Source organism: Drosophila elegans, unplaced genomic scaffold, assembly GCF_018152505.1.
Source record: "Drosophila elegans isolate 14027-0461.03 unplaced genomic scaffold, ASM1815250v1 contig_208, whole genome shotgun sequence".
NCBI classification, from domain to species: domain Eukaryota; kingdom Metazoa; phylum Arthropoda; class Insecta; order Diptera; family Drosophilidae; genus Drosophila; species Drosophila elegans.
In genome coordinates this window covers 15,393,114-15,409,345 of record NW_024545578.1, presented here as the reverse complement: position 1 = coordinate 15,409,345, position 16,232 = coordinate 15,393,114, and the positions used below count along the sequence as shown (strand labels likewise).

General features: G+C 39.6%; 1 protein-coding gene across 3 annotated transcripts in view; it reads left to right on the top strand.

Moving 5' to 3' along the window:
- Positions 1-16,232, top strand: part of LOC108150232 (capon-like protein) — a 45,888-nt gene that overhangs the window by 14,586 nt on the left and 15,070 nt on the right. For all 3 annotated transcript variants that reach the window (XM_017278287.2, XM_017278282.2, XM_017278283.2), the window contains exons 3-4: positions 15,440-15,511; positions 16,125-16,220. In XM_017278287.2, the coding sequence (XP_017133776.1) occupies positions 15,440-15,511; positions 16,125-16,220 (168 nt within the window). The remainder of the gene's footprint in view (positions 1-15,439; positions 15,512-16,124; positions 16,221-16,232) is intronic.

Here is a 16,232-nt window from a genome sequence, read left to right as displayed (position 1 = left end):
GTGTAGCTTTGTTATGAAATTAATGTTGTACCCTTAAACATAATCAAAGAAACAGTAAAGGAAATGTTTGCCTGACTGCGTGGGCGTGACCTTAACCTTCGGAATTGACATTTTCAAGAAAAGATAAATGAGGGAAGCTGGGGTGGTTTTCACATTAATGAAAATGCTTGCTGAAGATTGCTGCTGTCAATTATTTAAGCATTAATTAAACACTTTGACTGGCAGGTCCTGTCTGTGGTCGATCGATTCAATTGACATTCTTGGAGGATGTTGACCAGGCGTTTTTACCTGGCAAGCTGAAAGCATCCCTTGACCGCCTCGCTTTTCAATTAAATTTATTTGGCCCCATTGTGCGCCTCGGCTCTACGTGAGTCTTGGCCAAATGGCAACTAATTTGCATTTTCTGCCATGGCATGGGGCCGCATGTGAAGTTAAAAGTTATTGGGCCATAAATAACGCTCTGCCAAATTCTAAACAAACATTTCTTCGACACTGTGTCGACGTTGGATACTGTGAAAGTTTTCCACTTGATGCTGTATCCAGCCCAGCCCAGCCCAACTCAACTCAACTCAACTTTTGCCATCCCGCTTCGGTGGGTGGAAATTAGCATAAAAGTTTCGGCGGGTGGGGGACACAGCACTTTGGCATTTTTGGCGCTTGCCGCCTGCAAATCGTAAAATGTAAGGAATTGCACACACGGCACCATAAATGGACCAATTTTCATTGCGCCTTCCGCCTTTTGTTCCGCCAACTTTTCCCCAACCAAAACATCAGTGTTTTTCGCCACCCAAAAATCAACTTGTGGAACAATCAACGTTTTTAGTGGATGGCGTTGCGGCAGGAGGGTGCTTAAGGGGTGTGGCGCCAAATTGCTTAATTGAAAGCCAAGTCAAATTAATAATTGCCCGCGATTGGCGCCTAATTGTTGCAAATAGGAAAAGGCGTGCGACCCACACCGCGTATACGCAATGTTTGTATATTCTCCGCCGCTGCGTTCTTTTGACCTTTTCAGCGGGCGAAGCGCGCGTGCTGAAAGCTTTTTCAATTAGGCCCCAATTCATTTGCATTCTCGTCGAAAATAATTTGCCACAAAATACTTTAAAAGATTTTTCTTTGCTTCGAATTTTTTTCTTGATACTTTAGAATAGCTCTGTGGGAAAGTAATCTAGAACTTTAGAAGGCTATTGATTTTAAAGCTATTCATTTAGCTTTCTTATTGTAAAAATGTTTCTTGCAAACTAGCGGTGATAAATAAATATAAAACTTTAGATTTATTAGCGTTCCCATAAAGACCTTTATTATCCTGACTTTTATAATGCGAAGTTTGCAATTGAGTACTTTAGGGAAAAATAAACATAAGTAAAGTACAAGTAACTGAAAGCTTACATGCCTCATTATGTAAATACTTAAAAATATTTATTTTCTTAGGCCATTTGTTAATCTTAAAGAATTTTTTGGTCTAATGGTTATGCTCTTAAGAAAAGCGGAATCTGCTTACTTGCGAGTTTATAGGGCGTGAAGAAATGTATTCTGCCTTGTCCTGGGCGCGCTCAATTAAATTTGCGTTTTACCAGAACTTGGGCCTGGGGTTTTTCTTTGAATTTTAATTAAAATACATTTTGTCAGCTGTCGCTTAAAGTTGGGAACTTTTTGAGGCCGTAAGCCGCTTCATAATTGGCTGGTAATGTGGGTGTGCCCGGCAAGGATCTGCCAAGCTCTTTGGATGGATGAGGGCACTTGAGGACAACAGCAGTAGCGGTAGCAGCAGCACTAACTCACTCCTGACCATGACAAACAGTCGGGGATTCCCGCCCTTGTCTAGGGTAAATTAAAACAGTGACTTTGGCACTTGTTGGCATACGAAAACAGTGTCTCTCATTTTTAATGAGCCAACCAAAAGCCCCGGGGCTTTGGTGTACTCAGCCTGGCCTCCGGGTCTCCAAGTATCTGGGTATCTGGGTATCTGGCAGCTGGGATCTCGGATCTTGGCCAGCTCGGGTGAGTGCGTTTGTCAGCCGGCTTACCTTTTGTTATTAGTTTGTCAAGCTGTCGCTTTGGTCTATTGTGCGTGGGGGGTGCACTTTGCCGGCCCGATTATCTCAGTTTTATTTGTCTGAGCCACCGAGCTTTCTCCTTTCTTCTCGCCCTTTCTAAACAATCAAGGGGGCTGGACCCCGCCCCCTGGGGAGGAAACAGATTGTCCTGGCATTTGCCGAAAATAAAAGGACAGCTGTTCGGCATCTATTTCAGCTTCCTCTTACACACCTCCTTGCGTGTGTTTTTCTTTGTGTGTGCCTTTTAATTATTCAAATTTATTTGTCGGCACAATGTGTGCGTTTTTGCCCAGACCTTGACATATTAATAGAAGACAATGAGCAGGCTAAGTGGGCGTGAGTGCGTGGGGGTTGGGCGGCGTGGCAGCTGCTAGGTTTAATGAAACCACAGCGAAAGTTTTTAATGAGTTTCGATTCATTGCACGACACAGGACACACACAAGGAAACAAGCGAATTTCAATAACAAACTTTTCTTTTATCAAAATAGAGATTATTTTTGCTTCGAAGGAAAAATTATTCAGATTTGTCAGAAAGTTTTACCTAAGTAAGAGTACAAGATATTTTAAATCATGGTTGGAACTTAAATATTAAAAACATTTTTAAACATTATTTTATTTTGACAACAAAAATGTTGATATTATTATTATTTTTTATTTAATTATTATTTTTGGGTGTTCTCCGAATATAATACAAATATTTTAAAGCAATTAATTGGTTACAGTTTCTCCAGGTGCATGCCTTCAATCAGCTGCCTTTCAGCTGCGTCGTTCCTTTATTAATTAAGTTTGCTTAACCCAGCATCCCCACAGCATCCCCGACCCCAAGGATTGGCAATCCAAGTCCCCAAGCCACTTTCACAAGGGCCAGGACTTTTCCCTCTGATCTTTGCCAAGACAAATACGGAAAAAATCGAGCAGCAATCCTTCTTGAAGTCGTCCACCTTGGAGTCTAGAAGAAGTTCTCCCGAAACCTTTGGCAAACTTTGCACGTGGCTTTAATTGCTTTCGCTCTGACTGCTCTGCGTTATCTATGTGCCTGGCCTGCGGCGAAGGTTTCCTTTGATTAAAATTACTTTTGATTAGTTAAATGAGGGCGGTTGTGGCGGAGGCAGTTGGCAGTTGGCAGTTGGCAGTTGGCAGTCGGTGGTGGAAAAAGTCAATAGTGGCCAAGGAGATGCCAAAAAAGGAAATAGAAAATGTGTCGATAATTCAACTGCAGCCTATAAAAATGCCAGTCACACTCGACAATCTCACAGGATTTTCTGCACAGCCCGTCGCAACCGATTTTTCCGTTTGCTTGGAAAGTGTCCAAAGTCCTTGAGAATGCTCCTTGGAAACGTGTCAAGTGCACTGCAGTGCTGGAGGCAAAGGGCCAAAGACTATTGGTCGAGAGGAACATTTGTCTGCCACATGCTTGACATCCAGCGGAAGTAGTTGCCACATATTGCCCGGCCCGCCCAGCACATAAATTCTTAACAATGCTTTAATGTGCCGCAAATGAAATATTTAAGAGAAGTATACGCAACCGAATAACATTATAAACAAATGACACCTACATATCGAATGGGCGTGGATGGCGTGTCAGCAGTCGCTCAATGGCAGCCGAGGAACATAAATAAACAGAGTACTAAATCATATTTTTTTGGCAACGCAACGAAAATCTTTGAATTTCGTTGATAAAAATAAAGCGTTGGCCACTAAAAATCCATGGACATTGATGCGAACTGTTTGAAATGCCATGAAACTGTTGTGAAACGAATTACGTATTCCGGGTGGCCCAGTTTATCAAAATGAAAGCGAAATTTGGCGTACAAATTTAAAACTTAGTTTCAGTATACAAATCAAAGGAAGAAATGTTTGCATAATTTTAATCTAATTTTTTATAAGACGAAAATGATTTTTTTTCAGAACTTAAATACTTTATATCTACACTGACATCTCTTTGCGTTCCATTTATCTACAGCAAACTCAATTTACAAACTGCCCTGACAACCATTATCTAATTAAGAGCTCCATCTTTTGGATCTGCGTCCCATTTCATTGGTCTTCGTTTCGGGCTTTTTCTATTTTCCCAACGACATTTTCCCAGCAATTAAGATAAATGTCAGTTTGGCGCAAAATGTTAAGCAACATTTTAATCAATTTTGTCAATTAAAAAGAATGGACAGACATTTGAAAAAGTGCTGCAGCCGGCAAAGGACTGAGAACGCTTTCCCGTAGGTTGACAAAAATTTAATTAAAAAATGGGCAAAGTGAAGCATTGTTGGCATTCGTCGAGCTTTTAAACAATTTAGCTCATGTTACAGAGCAATCGAATTAGCGAGGAACTTTGATGCAGCAGCAAAAGTTTTAGCCATTCGATGGTGAATCATAGCATTCCGTCGAGGTATGTCTTATAAATTATTAATGAGTGGCAAACAATCAACAGCAGTCGAATGCACAATGCCAGCGTTCGGAAACTAAATCGAAAATAAATAGCGCGTCGACAGGTATTAATAGAAAATCGTTCCGTACACCTTGACATTGGCCTTTCTCACGAACAACTGGCAAACAAACAATTGTTGCAATGTCCTTATGGGGGAATTCAAGTTGCGTGAGGTGGCTAAAAACTGGCCCCAATCCCAAATCCAAATTGCTTTAAACTTTTTGCCTTTCTGTTGCGAAAGTCGGGCGAAGTTTGTTTTTTTTTTTCCTGAGCTCAGAGCTCACAAATTGCTATATAATGTGCGTGTCCTCGTTTCGAGTTCGTTTCGTTTCTTTGCCATTTTTTCTCGCGATTTTCACCGGGAAAGTATCATTAACAGATCGCTACAGGGAGGCAGATACCGCGGCTAAATTTCGTTTATTTTTTTTCGGTTTTTATTCCAGGTTTGCTTGCCATGTTAAATGTTTTCCAGTTCTTTTGCGACCACACCCTTTTCTGCCCTGGCCTCATAACTCCCATGTTGCGTGTCATTAGGCATTGTCCCCAAAAAATAAAAAAGAAAAATATTACTCACTTTAATATTTCTTTTACGACGCGAAACATTTCCGCCGGCGGCCACACGTTAGGCATATTGATTTTTGTCTACATTTTTGTATTAGTTAAATTAAAGCCTGAGGGACTGGCTAATGAAGTGGAAAATTTTTAGTTGGCACCAGCATTTTCCCAAACTTTCCCGCTGAATGACGCTTCTCTTCACACCATTGAGCCCAAAGTTTGATGGAAAATTGAACGTTGCCTCTAGAGTTGCCTTCACATGTCGGCAGCTGTCAAATTTGAGAAAAAGCTGCACATTCGTCTTGCAACTTCTGTCTTTGGGAGTGGATATATGTTCGGGCCATTTGTCATAGGTTTTCGGTCCGTTTCGTAGACTTTCTTTTGTTGCAGCGGAGGGGGGCATAAGCCAAATTTAATTGTCAGCTTGGGATATGGCAAATTGCATTCCATTGTGCGCTGCTGGAATGCATATATCGCTCATACGCACTGTCATCCTGGCTGCCACTTAACATATTCAAGCGAGCAAAATGTTAGAGGGGCAGAGGATTATGGGGTGTTCATATCACGCTAACAAGCACGTGTCCTTGCCCCTTGGGAATGCCATTCGTATGTGTGTGTGTGTTTGAGTGTGTGCCAGCCGACGTGTTTGCGGGCAATCTGTACCTGGCACAAAAGTGGATGCCAAGAGGATCTAAGCTGCATTGTCTGGCCTGCATAAATTGACTTTAACATGCATTTATGCGCTCAGGCTGGCTCGACTTGGCCCCGGCCCGGCTTTTCCGGGCTTTTCCTGGCATTTTTGTTGCCCCAGTTAGCCTTTGTAATTATATTTGCTCTGCTAATGGCCAAAATGGGGAGAACTGCTGCTCTACCACAGCCGATGCACCACAAATGCTATTGTTCTAGTTAGGCAATTGACGCTTCTGACTTGGAGCAATACCGAAACTGGATCCGAATCGGTGCTGTGTGTTTGCTATCATTTTGGCTTCGTTGCTGAAATTAGTTTTACACTTGAGTCCAGGCTTGCACAGAGGAAAACATCTTCAGCACACTGTGAGCAAATTAGCAAAATCACCAAACTCTTCAGTGTGCTGTGAGGTAAAATCATTTTTTTTGATAAACAAAATGCAATAAAATTCGGTTTCTGCTTTTGGTTGGCTTGCATTCAACTTTCAACATTTTCAACCCAGAGTTAAAGTCAAAAGTGTATGGCATTAAATCGATTTAACAAAGAAAATAAATTTTATTCAATTCTGAGTCCTTAAAACTGTATAAAATTAAATAGAAATGTTTAAGCAAGGGATTTATCCTCTGTTTTCAACAATCACATATTTGATTTAAATTGAAGTCATTAATAAAATAATAGTAAAATAATAAAATTAATAAAGAAAGAAACTTAATCTGAACTTATTTTTAATAAAAACATTTTGTGGAAATTAAAAAGGTTATACTTGAATACTTTTCAGTTTCTTGATAGCTTTAAAAGGCCGCCAGCCTCCAAAGTAATAATTTTTTTTTTGTGTATGACAGACTGGAATTGATTATAATTGCGGTCCAGTTCTGTTTAGCTGTATGAAATAGCATGAAATTACTTCATAGCAGATTCCTCTCACACGGCGGATGCAGTCATTTAGGCTGATCCACCAATTGCCAGACACGGAGGCCAGGTTTCTGGATTTCACTCGCTCGCAGGCGACACAAAGTGAAATGCTCGATGGAAATGGAGGTGGGGTTGGGGTTGGGGATGGAGGAGAAACAGAAAGCGAACATGGGACACACGGTCATCAAATCAAAGCTCAGCTGCAGCGTCGATTTGGCCATGGATTGAATGGCCTAGGAGTGGAGTGGGCAAAAAGTCAGTCAGTTGCAGGTAGAAAAAGCCAAGATGCACGCACATTGGACATGGCCATGTTGCAGGCTTAAGCCAACATTTGGCGCTGGCTTTGATGCTTTTTACACAGCCTCCAACTGCGACTATGTCTAGCTATTTCTGGCTGTCTGTCTTGCCTGTATTTGCAGTCTGAGTTTGTGAACACAGGGAAAAAAGTTCAGGAAAAATACACGGCTTAATAAAATATATATCTCAAACTCAGATATAATCGTTTTAAGAAGTTTGGTGGCTAAGCTAATTTTGAATTAAAAATAATATCAAAATAACTTTTGAAGAATATGAATATCTTACATAAATAAAATCTTAATTTTTTTACAAGATCTTTGATCAGTTTTAAGATGCGCAGTTCCATGGAACATTTTCTTGAACGTATCTTTCCTCAGTGTAGCTCTCTATTTAGCTATATGTTTGTCTGTTCTCGGACATCAATGGCAATTGACCAGGTCTTGCCTTGCCTTTGCCTGTTTTTGCTGGCTGCCCTGGCTACTTTTTTATTAAGCAGTCGCGGCAAACACTCTCGGCGCCTTGCCTCCGGCTGCTGGTCATAGCCGTGGTCATAGCAAATTTATTGCGATGCAATTTTTGCCTTATACGTACGTGCGACTGGTATTTGCAATTCTGACGCTTTGAAATCGCCAACAGGACCAAGGAGATTTTACTGCGTGAATTGGTGTGGGAAACGTAAAACCAATAATGTACTGACTAATATTTTTGGTCGAGCTAACTGCTAACCTAATTAGGTTGAGTTCATTAACCCCAGAGCGGCAGTGCTCAAGCCCTGGCAACCCAGCAGGTGGCACAACAGGAACCAACTGCTCCACCGCCCCCCAAATGGCTAAAAAGCAACCCCCAAAAAGCCACACGATTCATTTCAAAGGAGCAACCGCAAGCAGCCACCAACCACCCACAACCTCCCCAATAATAAGGTCGTTCAATAAAATGTGTGTGACCAGCCAGAGCAAATCCATGGAAATTAAGATGGGAATAATTGAAGGCGCCAATCGTTTAAGTCTGTTTAACACTTGTTTGTGAAATTTACACCCGCCGAATAACAGGCGGAGGAGAGAAACACAAATAATAATAATAACATGGTTAAATTGCTGTATAAAAATTAGCGGTCAGCATACACGCACAAAAGAAGGGGGGATTAAGAGAGGGGAAACCATATAACGCTGATTGAATTATTAAAGCTGCTAATTAAACGCTTCCGTTCGTTTAGTTGCTGTGACGCATTACTCATACGCCCCGTGCTCTTCGCCCATTTCGCGTCTGCGTGTGTGAGGCACGCAATTTATTTATTTTAATTTCGGTTTGCGCTTTGGCTTGTTTTTCTCTTCCAGAGATAATTCTTAATTTACAAAAATAGCTGCATCTTTTATGAGTGATTAATCCTTTTTAATTCGCTTATAATAATAAATTTACCTTTTTTACCTTTATGGTTAGCTAACTGTAGACTTAAAACCGTAAGTTTCCATTCGATTTCATAGCTTAAAACGGCCTCTAAAATATTTAATATATACCTATGTTCATATATACTTGATACTCTTTCCGTGTGCAGTGGTAATTATAGGTGTTGCTTGTGCTGCAAATATTGCTGATATCAAAATAATCGCCTTGCGCTAAATTAGACGGCACTTGTTACCAAACAAATGGGAGAGGATTGGAAAAGAGGCCTTTATTGTTTTCCTTTTGTTTTTTTTTTGGCTGTTTGGCTGTTCTTTCATTACTTTGGTCCATTGTTGGCCTAAGTACTTCCAATTGATTTTCTGCTTTGTTATTATTGTTCCACTTGTATACGCTTTGTCGCCCCCAGTACTCGCCTGAACAATTGTTTATGGCCAAGTCCGAGGGTTGTTGGTAACTCGGGGAGGTTCTGTGTTCACTGCCCAAACGGTAACTTGTTTATTGATTTTACCTTTGACTCGGAAACTTTGCAGCCACTGCGGTTCCTGCTCTTCCTTTGAAAATTGAACTGAAACTTTGAGAAGAGTAATGGGGGAAACTTTGCGGAGATGTTATTCCAGTCGAACTAAGCCAAATGCACAGCATATATATAAATCTAGATGGAGATGTTTCGTATCCAAACACGATACGTTTGTCTAATCTCAGCTCATTTGATTTGCAATTACATGTAGAAAACAAGGCATGTCCATTGTCTGTACTCGGTTGTATTCCCCTATGCTCGAACAACACATTTCACTTACACCCACACAGACATATTTCCAGAGGGATCGGGGCCAGATAGATAGACTCCGGCATGGTTGCCTCATCATAATATAAATACTCGCCTCATGATGCATTTCTTGCATGCTGTGGTATGGCAGCTGCATTTACATTTGCATAATGCATTTCATTTCGACTCGCTTTGTTTAAAAAGAACCGAAATATCTGTGGGATACTACAATGTACGCATAAACATATATGGGTCAACGCTGGACAGCAGCCAACAGCAACTTTTACTTTTCCATGGGTCCGATATGAACTGCTCTGAACTGAACTATGGGGCCAATAAAACTTGACACTCCACAATTGAGCGAGGGGAGTTAATGAAGTGAGGCGAAAGTCGTAACAAAGAACAAACAAAGAATGCAGCTCTAACCCTCCACTCATATTTTTTTATTATCTCCCCCAGATAATGGTTTATGGGTTTGCCTATCTTTCTTTGCTTTTCCATTTACCATTTCTTTCGCATCGCTTACTATTAGCTTAGAGTTGTATGCCTTTGGAGTGTGAAGTGCATAAAGCACAAAGCATAATTTGTATGAGTTTTCAACCGGAAACTGACTATTACACGGCCAGGCATTGATGGATTAGGTGAGCAGTGCCTGCATATCCAATCATACACATTGGCAGGGGCCAATCAAAAAGACGATAGCCGGCTTATGCAAATACACAGCCAAAGAAAGCAAGACATTGGCTTTTATTAGCCGTTTGGGGGAAACGGCCACTCAAACAAGCAGCCTTATGGCCAGACAGAGAGAACAAAGTGCAAAAACATTCTAAACAGAGAAGAATTTTAAGACTAACAGTATTTGATTTACAAATTTTTAGTTCTTCAGAACATAAGCTATTGTTACTAATAAGATTAGGATAAATCTATCTACGAATATGGATCAATGTGTAAATGATTATAAATTTGCCAAATATCAATTTAACCTCACAATAAGCTGATAAATATTTGTATAAGAAATTTAATATTTAGCAAAAAGCACTTCAGTTTAAAGCTATTTTATTTCATATAAAATCAGCTAGCAGCTCTAGCTATGTTAAATATATTAACATTTCGTATGTCAAAAAATCATACAAAGTAATTGGGTTTTTCCCAGTGAACTCTTTTTTTTTTGCCCATTTCATTTGCACCTCCAGAGCTGCTACTTCTCTTTGGTGTTTTTAGCACAGTGGAAATTCAGATGTTGATTTAACTTGCACTTAACTTGTTGCCGCAAGTGTTGGCTAAAAGAAAGCATTTCACTTCACGCCACTTGGGCAGCCTGACTTTGCACTTTACTTTAGAGTAGCTGTAGCTGATAAGGGGGACTTTTGCTGGCAGGCTGGCGGGGGCACTTCTAACCCCAAATCCCACGACATGATTTATTCGACCAGACAAACTCATTTGTTTGCAGTTTGCATTTGAGCTGCGCATTTTTCCCCGCTTAACGGCCAGCAAATTATCATAGTTGAGATATAATAGGGATGGGCGTGCTATTGGCCAAACGATTTGCATTTTGGCCAACTGCAATTTGAGGAGACGATGAAGAGAAAACTTGCATCTCGTTTTCTTTGCTTTCAGGTTTGGTCAACCTTTGATTTGGGTTGAGCCAAGTTGGCCTGCGGCCTTGGCCACTTACAGCTCGTCAAATAATTGTTTTAAATTAAGCACAAGCCAAATGCCCAAAGTTATGCATAACACAGAAACCAGAAAGACAGCTGAAAGTTTAGCCCGCCATCTCATTAAGTTGGCTCCTTCCTGGCTGGATGATGCTAATGAAATGGCCCGAAAAGAGGGCTAGTTGGTGGTGCTGGTTGGGCCTTGGGAAATCTAAGGGAAGTTAAGTTGCGCAACAGCAAGGAAGGAAGAGAGGAAGGAAGGAAGACAGGAAGGCCGACACAGCACAAAACTAAAACCCGAGATGAAAGCAAAACAAAAGGCAAAGGGAAGCGCAGAACAGGCCAGAGATGCTGATTATCTGCGGTGGTTTTGTGGGAGTTGGGTAAAGTGGGCTGCGGAGGAGGTGGCAATGGAATTAACATTATTAGCGAAAATTCTTGGGGCTGCTTCCCCCTTCGTTTCTGCAGTTTCACGTTTAACTTTGCCCTGTTGATTTCCCCTTTTAAATGTTTTCCACAAGCATTCTTTAAGACAGTATAACACTTTTGAGGTAGTAAAAAATGACTTTGCTGAGCAATATTTCTTTTCTGTAATTACAGTACACCAAGGATACCACAAATTAAATTAGTTCTGTAGCTCTATATATTTATTACCACTTTCTTAAACAAATGCTTGAAAGACTTATGTGAATTACATTTATTATTTTAAGAAATAGTGTTTTGAATTTTTTTGTATAAATAAGGATGTCATTAAATAAGTAAAAATAATGATATAAGACATTCAACATGCTTGGTTTCAAAGTAAATAAAATACAACAGGAAAATTCTTGTGCTCATGCTTCTTACCCATGCCACATCGATAAACAAATGAATACATCAAATTTAATCAACAGTCTTAAAACGAATTTCTTTTGAAGAGCTTTCAAAGTGGCCAATTAAATGTTTCAATAAACAGCGTCAATTTACTGCTTAAAAATACCGGACGACTTGATCTATTTGCGTTGTCTTCAACATTTAATTTCACTTGAGATTTTTCGTTCTATTTTCCTAATTAATTTTTAAATTTCTTACACATGTGAATTTACTGTTCAAAGAGATCCAAGGGGGGAAAAGAGCTTTTCCGCATTTTTCTCATTCTCTCTGATTTTTTCATTACATTTTTTATAAGCGATGCCCTGAAAACTATGCTTTTTTTTGTTCACGAACATGTGTACTGAAAATGTTTAATGGAAGTGGGCAAGTGATTAACAAGAATTACAGAAATTAAGTTTTCGTACTCCATAATTCATTACATACAAAATTCACAACATGTTAATGGTGTCTAAAGGGAATTTCAAAAGCTTTTAATGTCATTGGCAGCCTAAAAGTAGGCTCTATAATTCACTAAAATGTACAGTTAAGTGTAAAGTAAATATATTGCCTTACATTTGATGTTATATACAAATTTGAAAATAGAAGCTTGCAAATTAATTCCCAATTGATACTTAAAAAAGATAATTGTGCAAGTCTGAACAAAAGTTGAATGGTTTGATGTTCCCATAGATTTAATGTAGACTAGCATTTTATTTCTTTATTGTCGTGCTCATTCAAATCATTGAACCTTTTCCAGTGATTTACCCAACAACAAGCAAATACAAATTGTAATGCCCTGCAGCAATGCGACAAAAAACTGCGCCAGTTATGTGGCGGCAGGGTCAGGGGTCACGTGTACACAAAAATTTGTGTTTTTTGTAAATAAACCGGGAAAAATTATGTTTTCAACGCTTCGGCCCGCCGTAGCTGGAAAAGCTGTGCAAACAAATGTTTCGCATTGTTGAAAGGCAAATGCAAAAGAGCAAGGGGGGCAATGAGAGCTGAACATGAAAGCTGGCCCGGCCTGAAGCGCCATTAGCCATGGCCGAAACGCCGGCGAAAGGCTGAAAGGAAAGCCAAAAACCAAATCCTTTTTTCAGATTTTTTATGCTGCGCCACAGGGGCTTTCTTTTATTCATTTTTCGCATATTTTTTGCCGGCCAACTAAGCTGTTCTAATCTGTTTGTCGTTGGCCGTCGGCTAAACGTGGTCCACAACCCATTTTAAGTCCATCTCGTTTTTCTGCAACCCCTTTCAAATCTCTTAATTCCACATTCAATTTCTTGATGATCTTAGTAGGGATTTTGGGAATGACTTTAAACGAAGCTTAATTGCTTTTTGCCGGGACAAATGGCAGGCCATATCTCAGGACACCTTGAGCATCCACAGTGCTCCGTGCTGACGTCACAGAAGAAGAGCCAACAAACGTGGCCAGCTTTTGACTTTTCACTTGTCTTTCGCCCGAACGATCAAGTATAAATAAACAAATGTATGAAAATAGAACTCAAAGTGGGGAAAATCGATTTCAATGCTCGTAATTAATCGAAGGGAAAAAAACACCCATGAAAGTAGATCGAAAAACGTGAGTTGTTTTACAAAACTCATAATCAAAACAGAATCTCCATCATTGACCAATAAACGTAATGCGGGTCATAAACCTTTGAAGCCTTAAAATATATACACAGAAAAATAAAGTATCTTAAGAGATTGCTTAAATGTTTAAACAAAAAAAAAAAAAATAACAAAATAAATATTGAATTCCGTATTTCAAAATCAGGAACAGATATAATGGATTCAAATAAATCATATAAAAGTAGATAATGTTTTGAGTACTTAATATTAATTAGAAATCCCAAATTTACTGAAATAAATATCAAACCAAAGGCAATCCTTTTTGAAAGGGATCCATACATTAGGCTGTTTATGTAGGTAAAGTTATGGCTTAAAAGAAATTATTAAACCGGCCGGGAGTAAAAGCGTCTATCCCATTGAAAGGGATATAAAAGTTTACTACTCCAGAGGGCGGAAGGTCCACTCTTAGCCTGAGTTTTAATCAAAGTAAATGAATTTAAACGAAGCGACGAACAAAGTCCAGCGGCTATTTGCATAGAGCCGTCGCACTGAAATGGTTTTTAAGTGAAAAAAAGGATGCGAATGGCACTGGGCGGGAAAAACTGAATAGGGAATGGGAATGGTGGGGCGGGAAAGGCAATAGGAAAAGCGTGAAAGAAGAGTGAACGAAACGTTTTGCCAGCTCAGAGCGACTCTGAAGTTGGTTTTCCTTATTTTATTTGCGCGGGGATTTGTCTAGCTGGAGAGGATAAGCGCTCTGTGTATCCTTTATCCTTTGTGTTTGCATGAATTTAATGCAATCCAAATATTTGTGGGCGAGAGTGAGAGTATCGTCCCTGCCTTTTTTCTTTTTACTCCAACCCCATTTGTTCCCCCTTTTTTCTGCTCCATCTTCGGCTGCTTTCCGCTTTGTAAATGGCTTTTTATGGGCTTACTGCCGGATGGCTTTTGTGGGAAATTTACAGCTTCGTTTCATAACCTTTTGAATGGTAATGGCATGCAAATATCTATTTATAAGTCTTGGAAATATATACTTCACCTAGCAAGTATTTTAAAAATATTTTTTTAACATCTGCATAATCATAAGTGTTTTCTGGAGAAGTAAACATTCGCTATTCTGACTAATGAACTGCTTTTCAGAATTTTAGGGCACATGGCATTAATCACGGCGTGTGTGGAAATCAATTAGCACTGGCAAAAACCTCAGTTTTGCATTAATAATATTTTGTATTAATGTAAAAAAATCTATTTTCTACCGAATTTCAATATTTGACTTGTACTATTTTGGGATTAGTCTGAGATATGTGGATTCGGCACACGCCATATCCCTTATATCCATAAAACAGAACATTAATCATCTTACGTATTAGCATTCGCAGAAATTCATCGCAATGTGGCGAACAAACTTTCTGTTTGTTTACCATAACTTGACATACATCATACAGAATAGACATATGTTGGGTTCTAAAAATAGATACCCCTTTTCCCATGAAATTTTATAAAAGTTTTCGCCATAAGGATATTCGTTGAGGCGAAAGACTTTTCAACCGAAAAATGAACCCTCTTCACTATATTATTTTTATTGTTCAGAAAACTGTAAAGAGTGTGTGCGAATAAATGAATACGTATTGTGGATTGGGGGGCGGTGGGGGCGTGACTGCTATCTCATGCACATTTTGTCACTGTCAGTCGGCGATGGCATCATCTCCCTCACACTCGAGATATTGTGGTTGTTGTCATGTCATTTCGCATTTAAATTGTTGTTGTCACTGTAATAAAATTCGCAAATCTAGGTCCATATCTACGCATTTGTTATCCTTGAGCTGCATTCGCCGTAAAAAAAATACAAAAAAAAAAACGCAAACAAGACAAAAATTGTACATTAAAATTGCAATTTTTATTTTCAAACAATTGCTGTCGCCGCAGTTTTCTTTCATATTTGGCCATAAATTTCACCAAAGCCACTAAGTTTATATATTCCTTGCTGACGGCGAAATGAGAAGTTTATTTTAGTTTAGTAATTGATGGATCATTCAAGAACTTGGCAAAGGGCAGATCGTCACTTGAATTTAGAAAACAAGACCAACTAAAAATAGGAATGCAGCTTACTGTGTCGAGGCTGTTGGCAACAGAATTGCTTGTGGTTACTATATTTAAATTATTTAAATGCTGCAATTTTGGCATATTTTTAAAGGAACTTTCAGAGTAAAAATTAATTTGTGCAACTAATAATAACAAATAATTTTTTTTCTACCATTGCAGTTTGTTGGCTGGGAGGAGGTGCCGCGACCCAATACTCGAGCCGAAATCGTCCAGGCCATGCGGCGCATACGGGTAAGTATTAAGCATACGCCACGTGGGAGGCAAACTTATTTTGAGTTATAAAGTTAACAGATTTCCTTGCCCACAAGCCTTAGCATAGGATACTCGCATCTCCGGCTGCCAATTAAAGAAACTTTTATCCGGGCCGAAGGCGGTTTTAAATTTTTCACTCACACTCTCTGTTTGCCAGCGTCACATACTTTGATTACAGTTACAACATAAATGGCCAAAAGGCAAAGGAAGCTGGCTAAAAAGAAAAACCATTCTAGTAGCATAAAAAGTAACGAGGCTTGTTTATTCTTTCCCATTTTCCTTCGTTTCGAGAAGACTCGTGCGTGCCATGGCTTAAATCGTGTTAGCCCGGTTGACTTGGGCGTGTGTGAGTGTGTGGGTTTCTGTGTATTAGCCCTGTCTGTCAGTCAATGAGAATTGAGAACGGAGAAGGGGGAATGGGAAATGGGGAGGTGTGGTAAATTTGGCGCTTGTTATTGTCATGTCTTTGCCATTAGGCGAGCCGTCACAGGCAGTCAAATGTTAATTGAAAATTCTGGAATTACGAGGCCCCACGTAGCGTGTATATAGCAGCAATCTTATTCAAATATTACTCTCCTTTTTCCGCCTACAGTACGAGTGCAAAGTGCAGAATCTGAAGAAGCGAAAAGTCACCATCCACATATCGGTAAATGGCGTACGCGTTGTGCTCAAAAAGCGTCGTCGAAAAGTAAGTCAATGT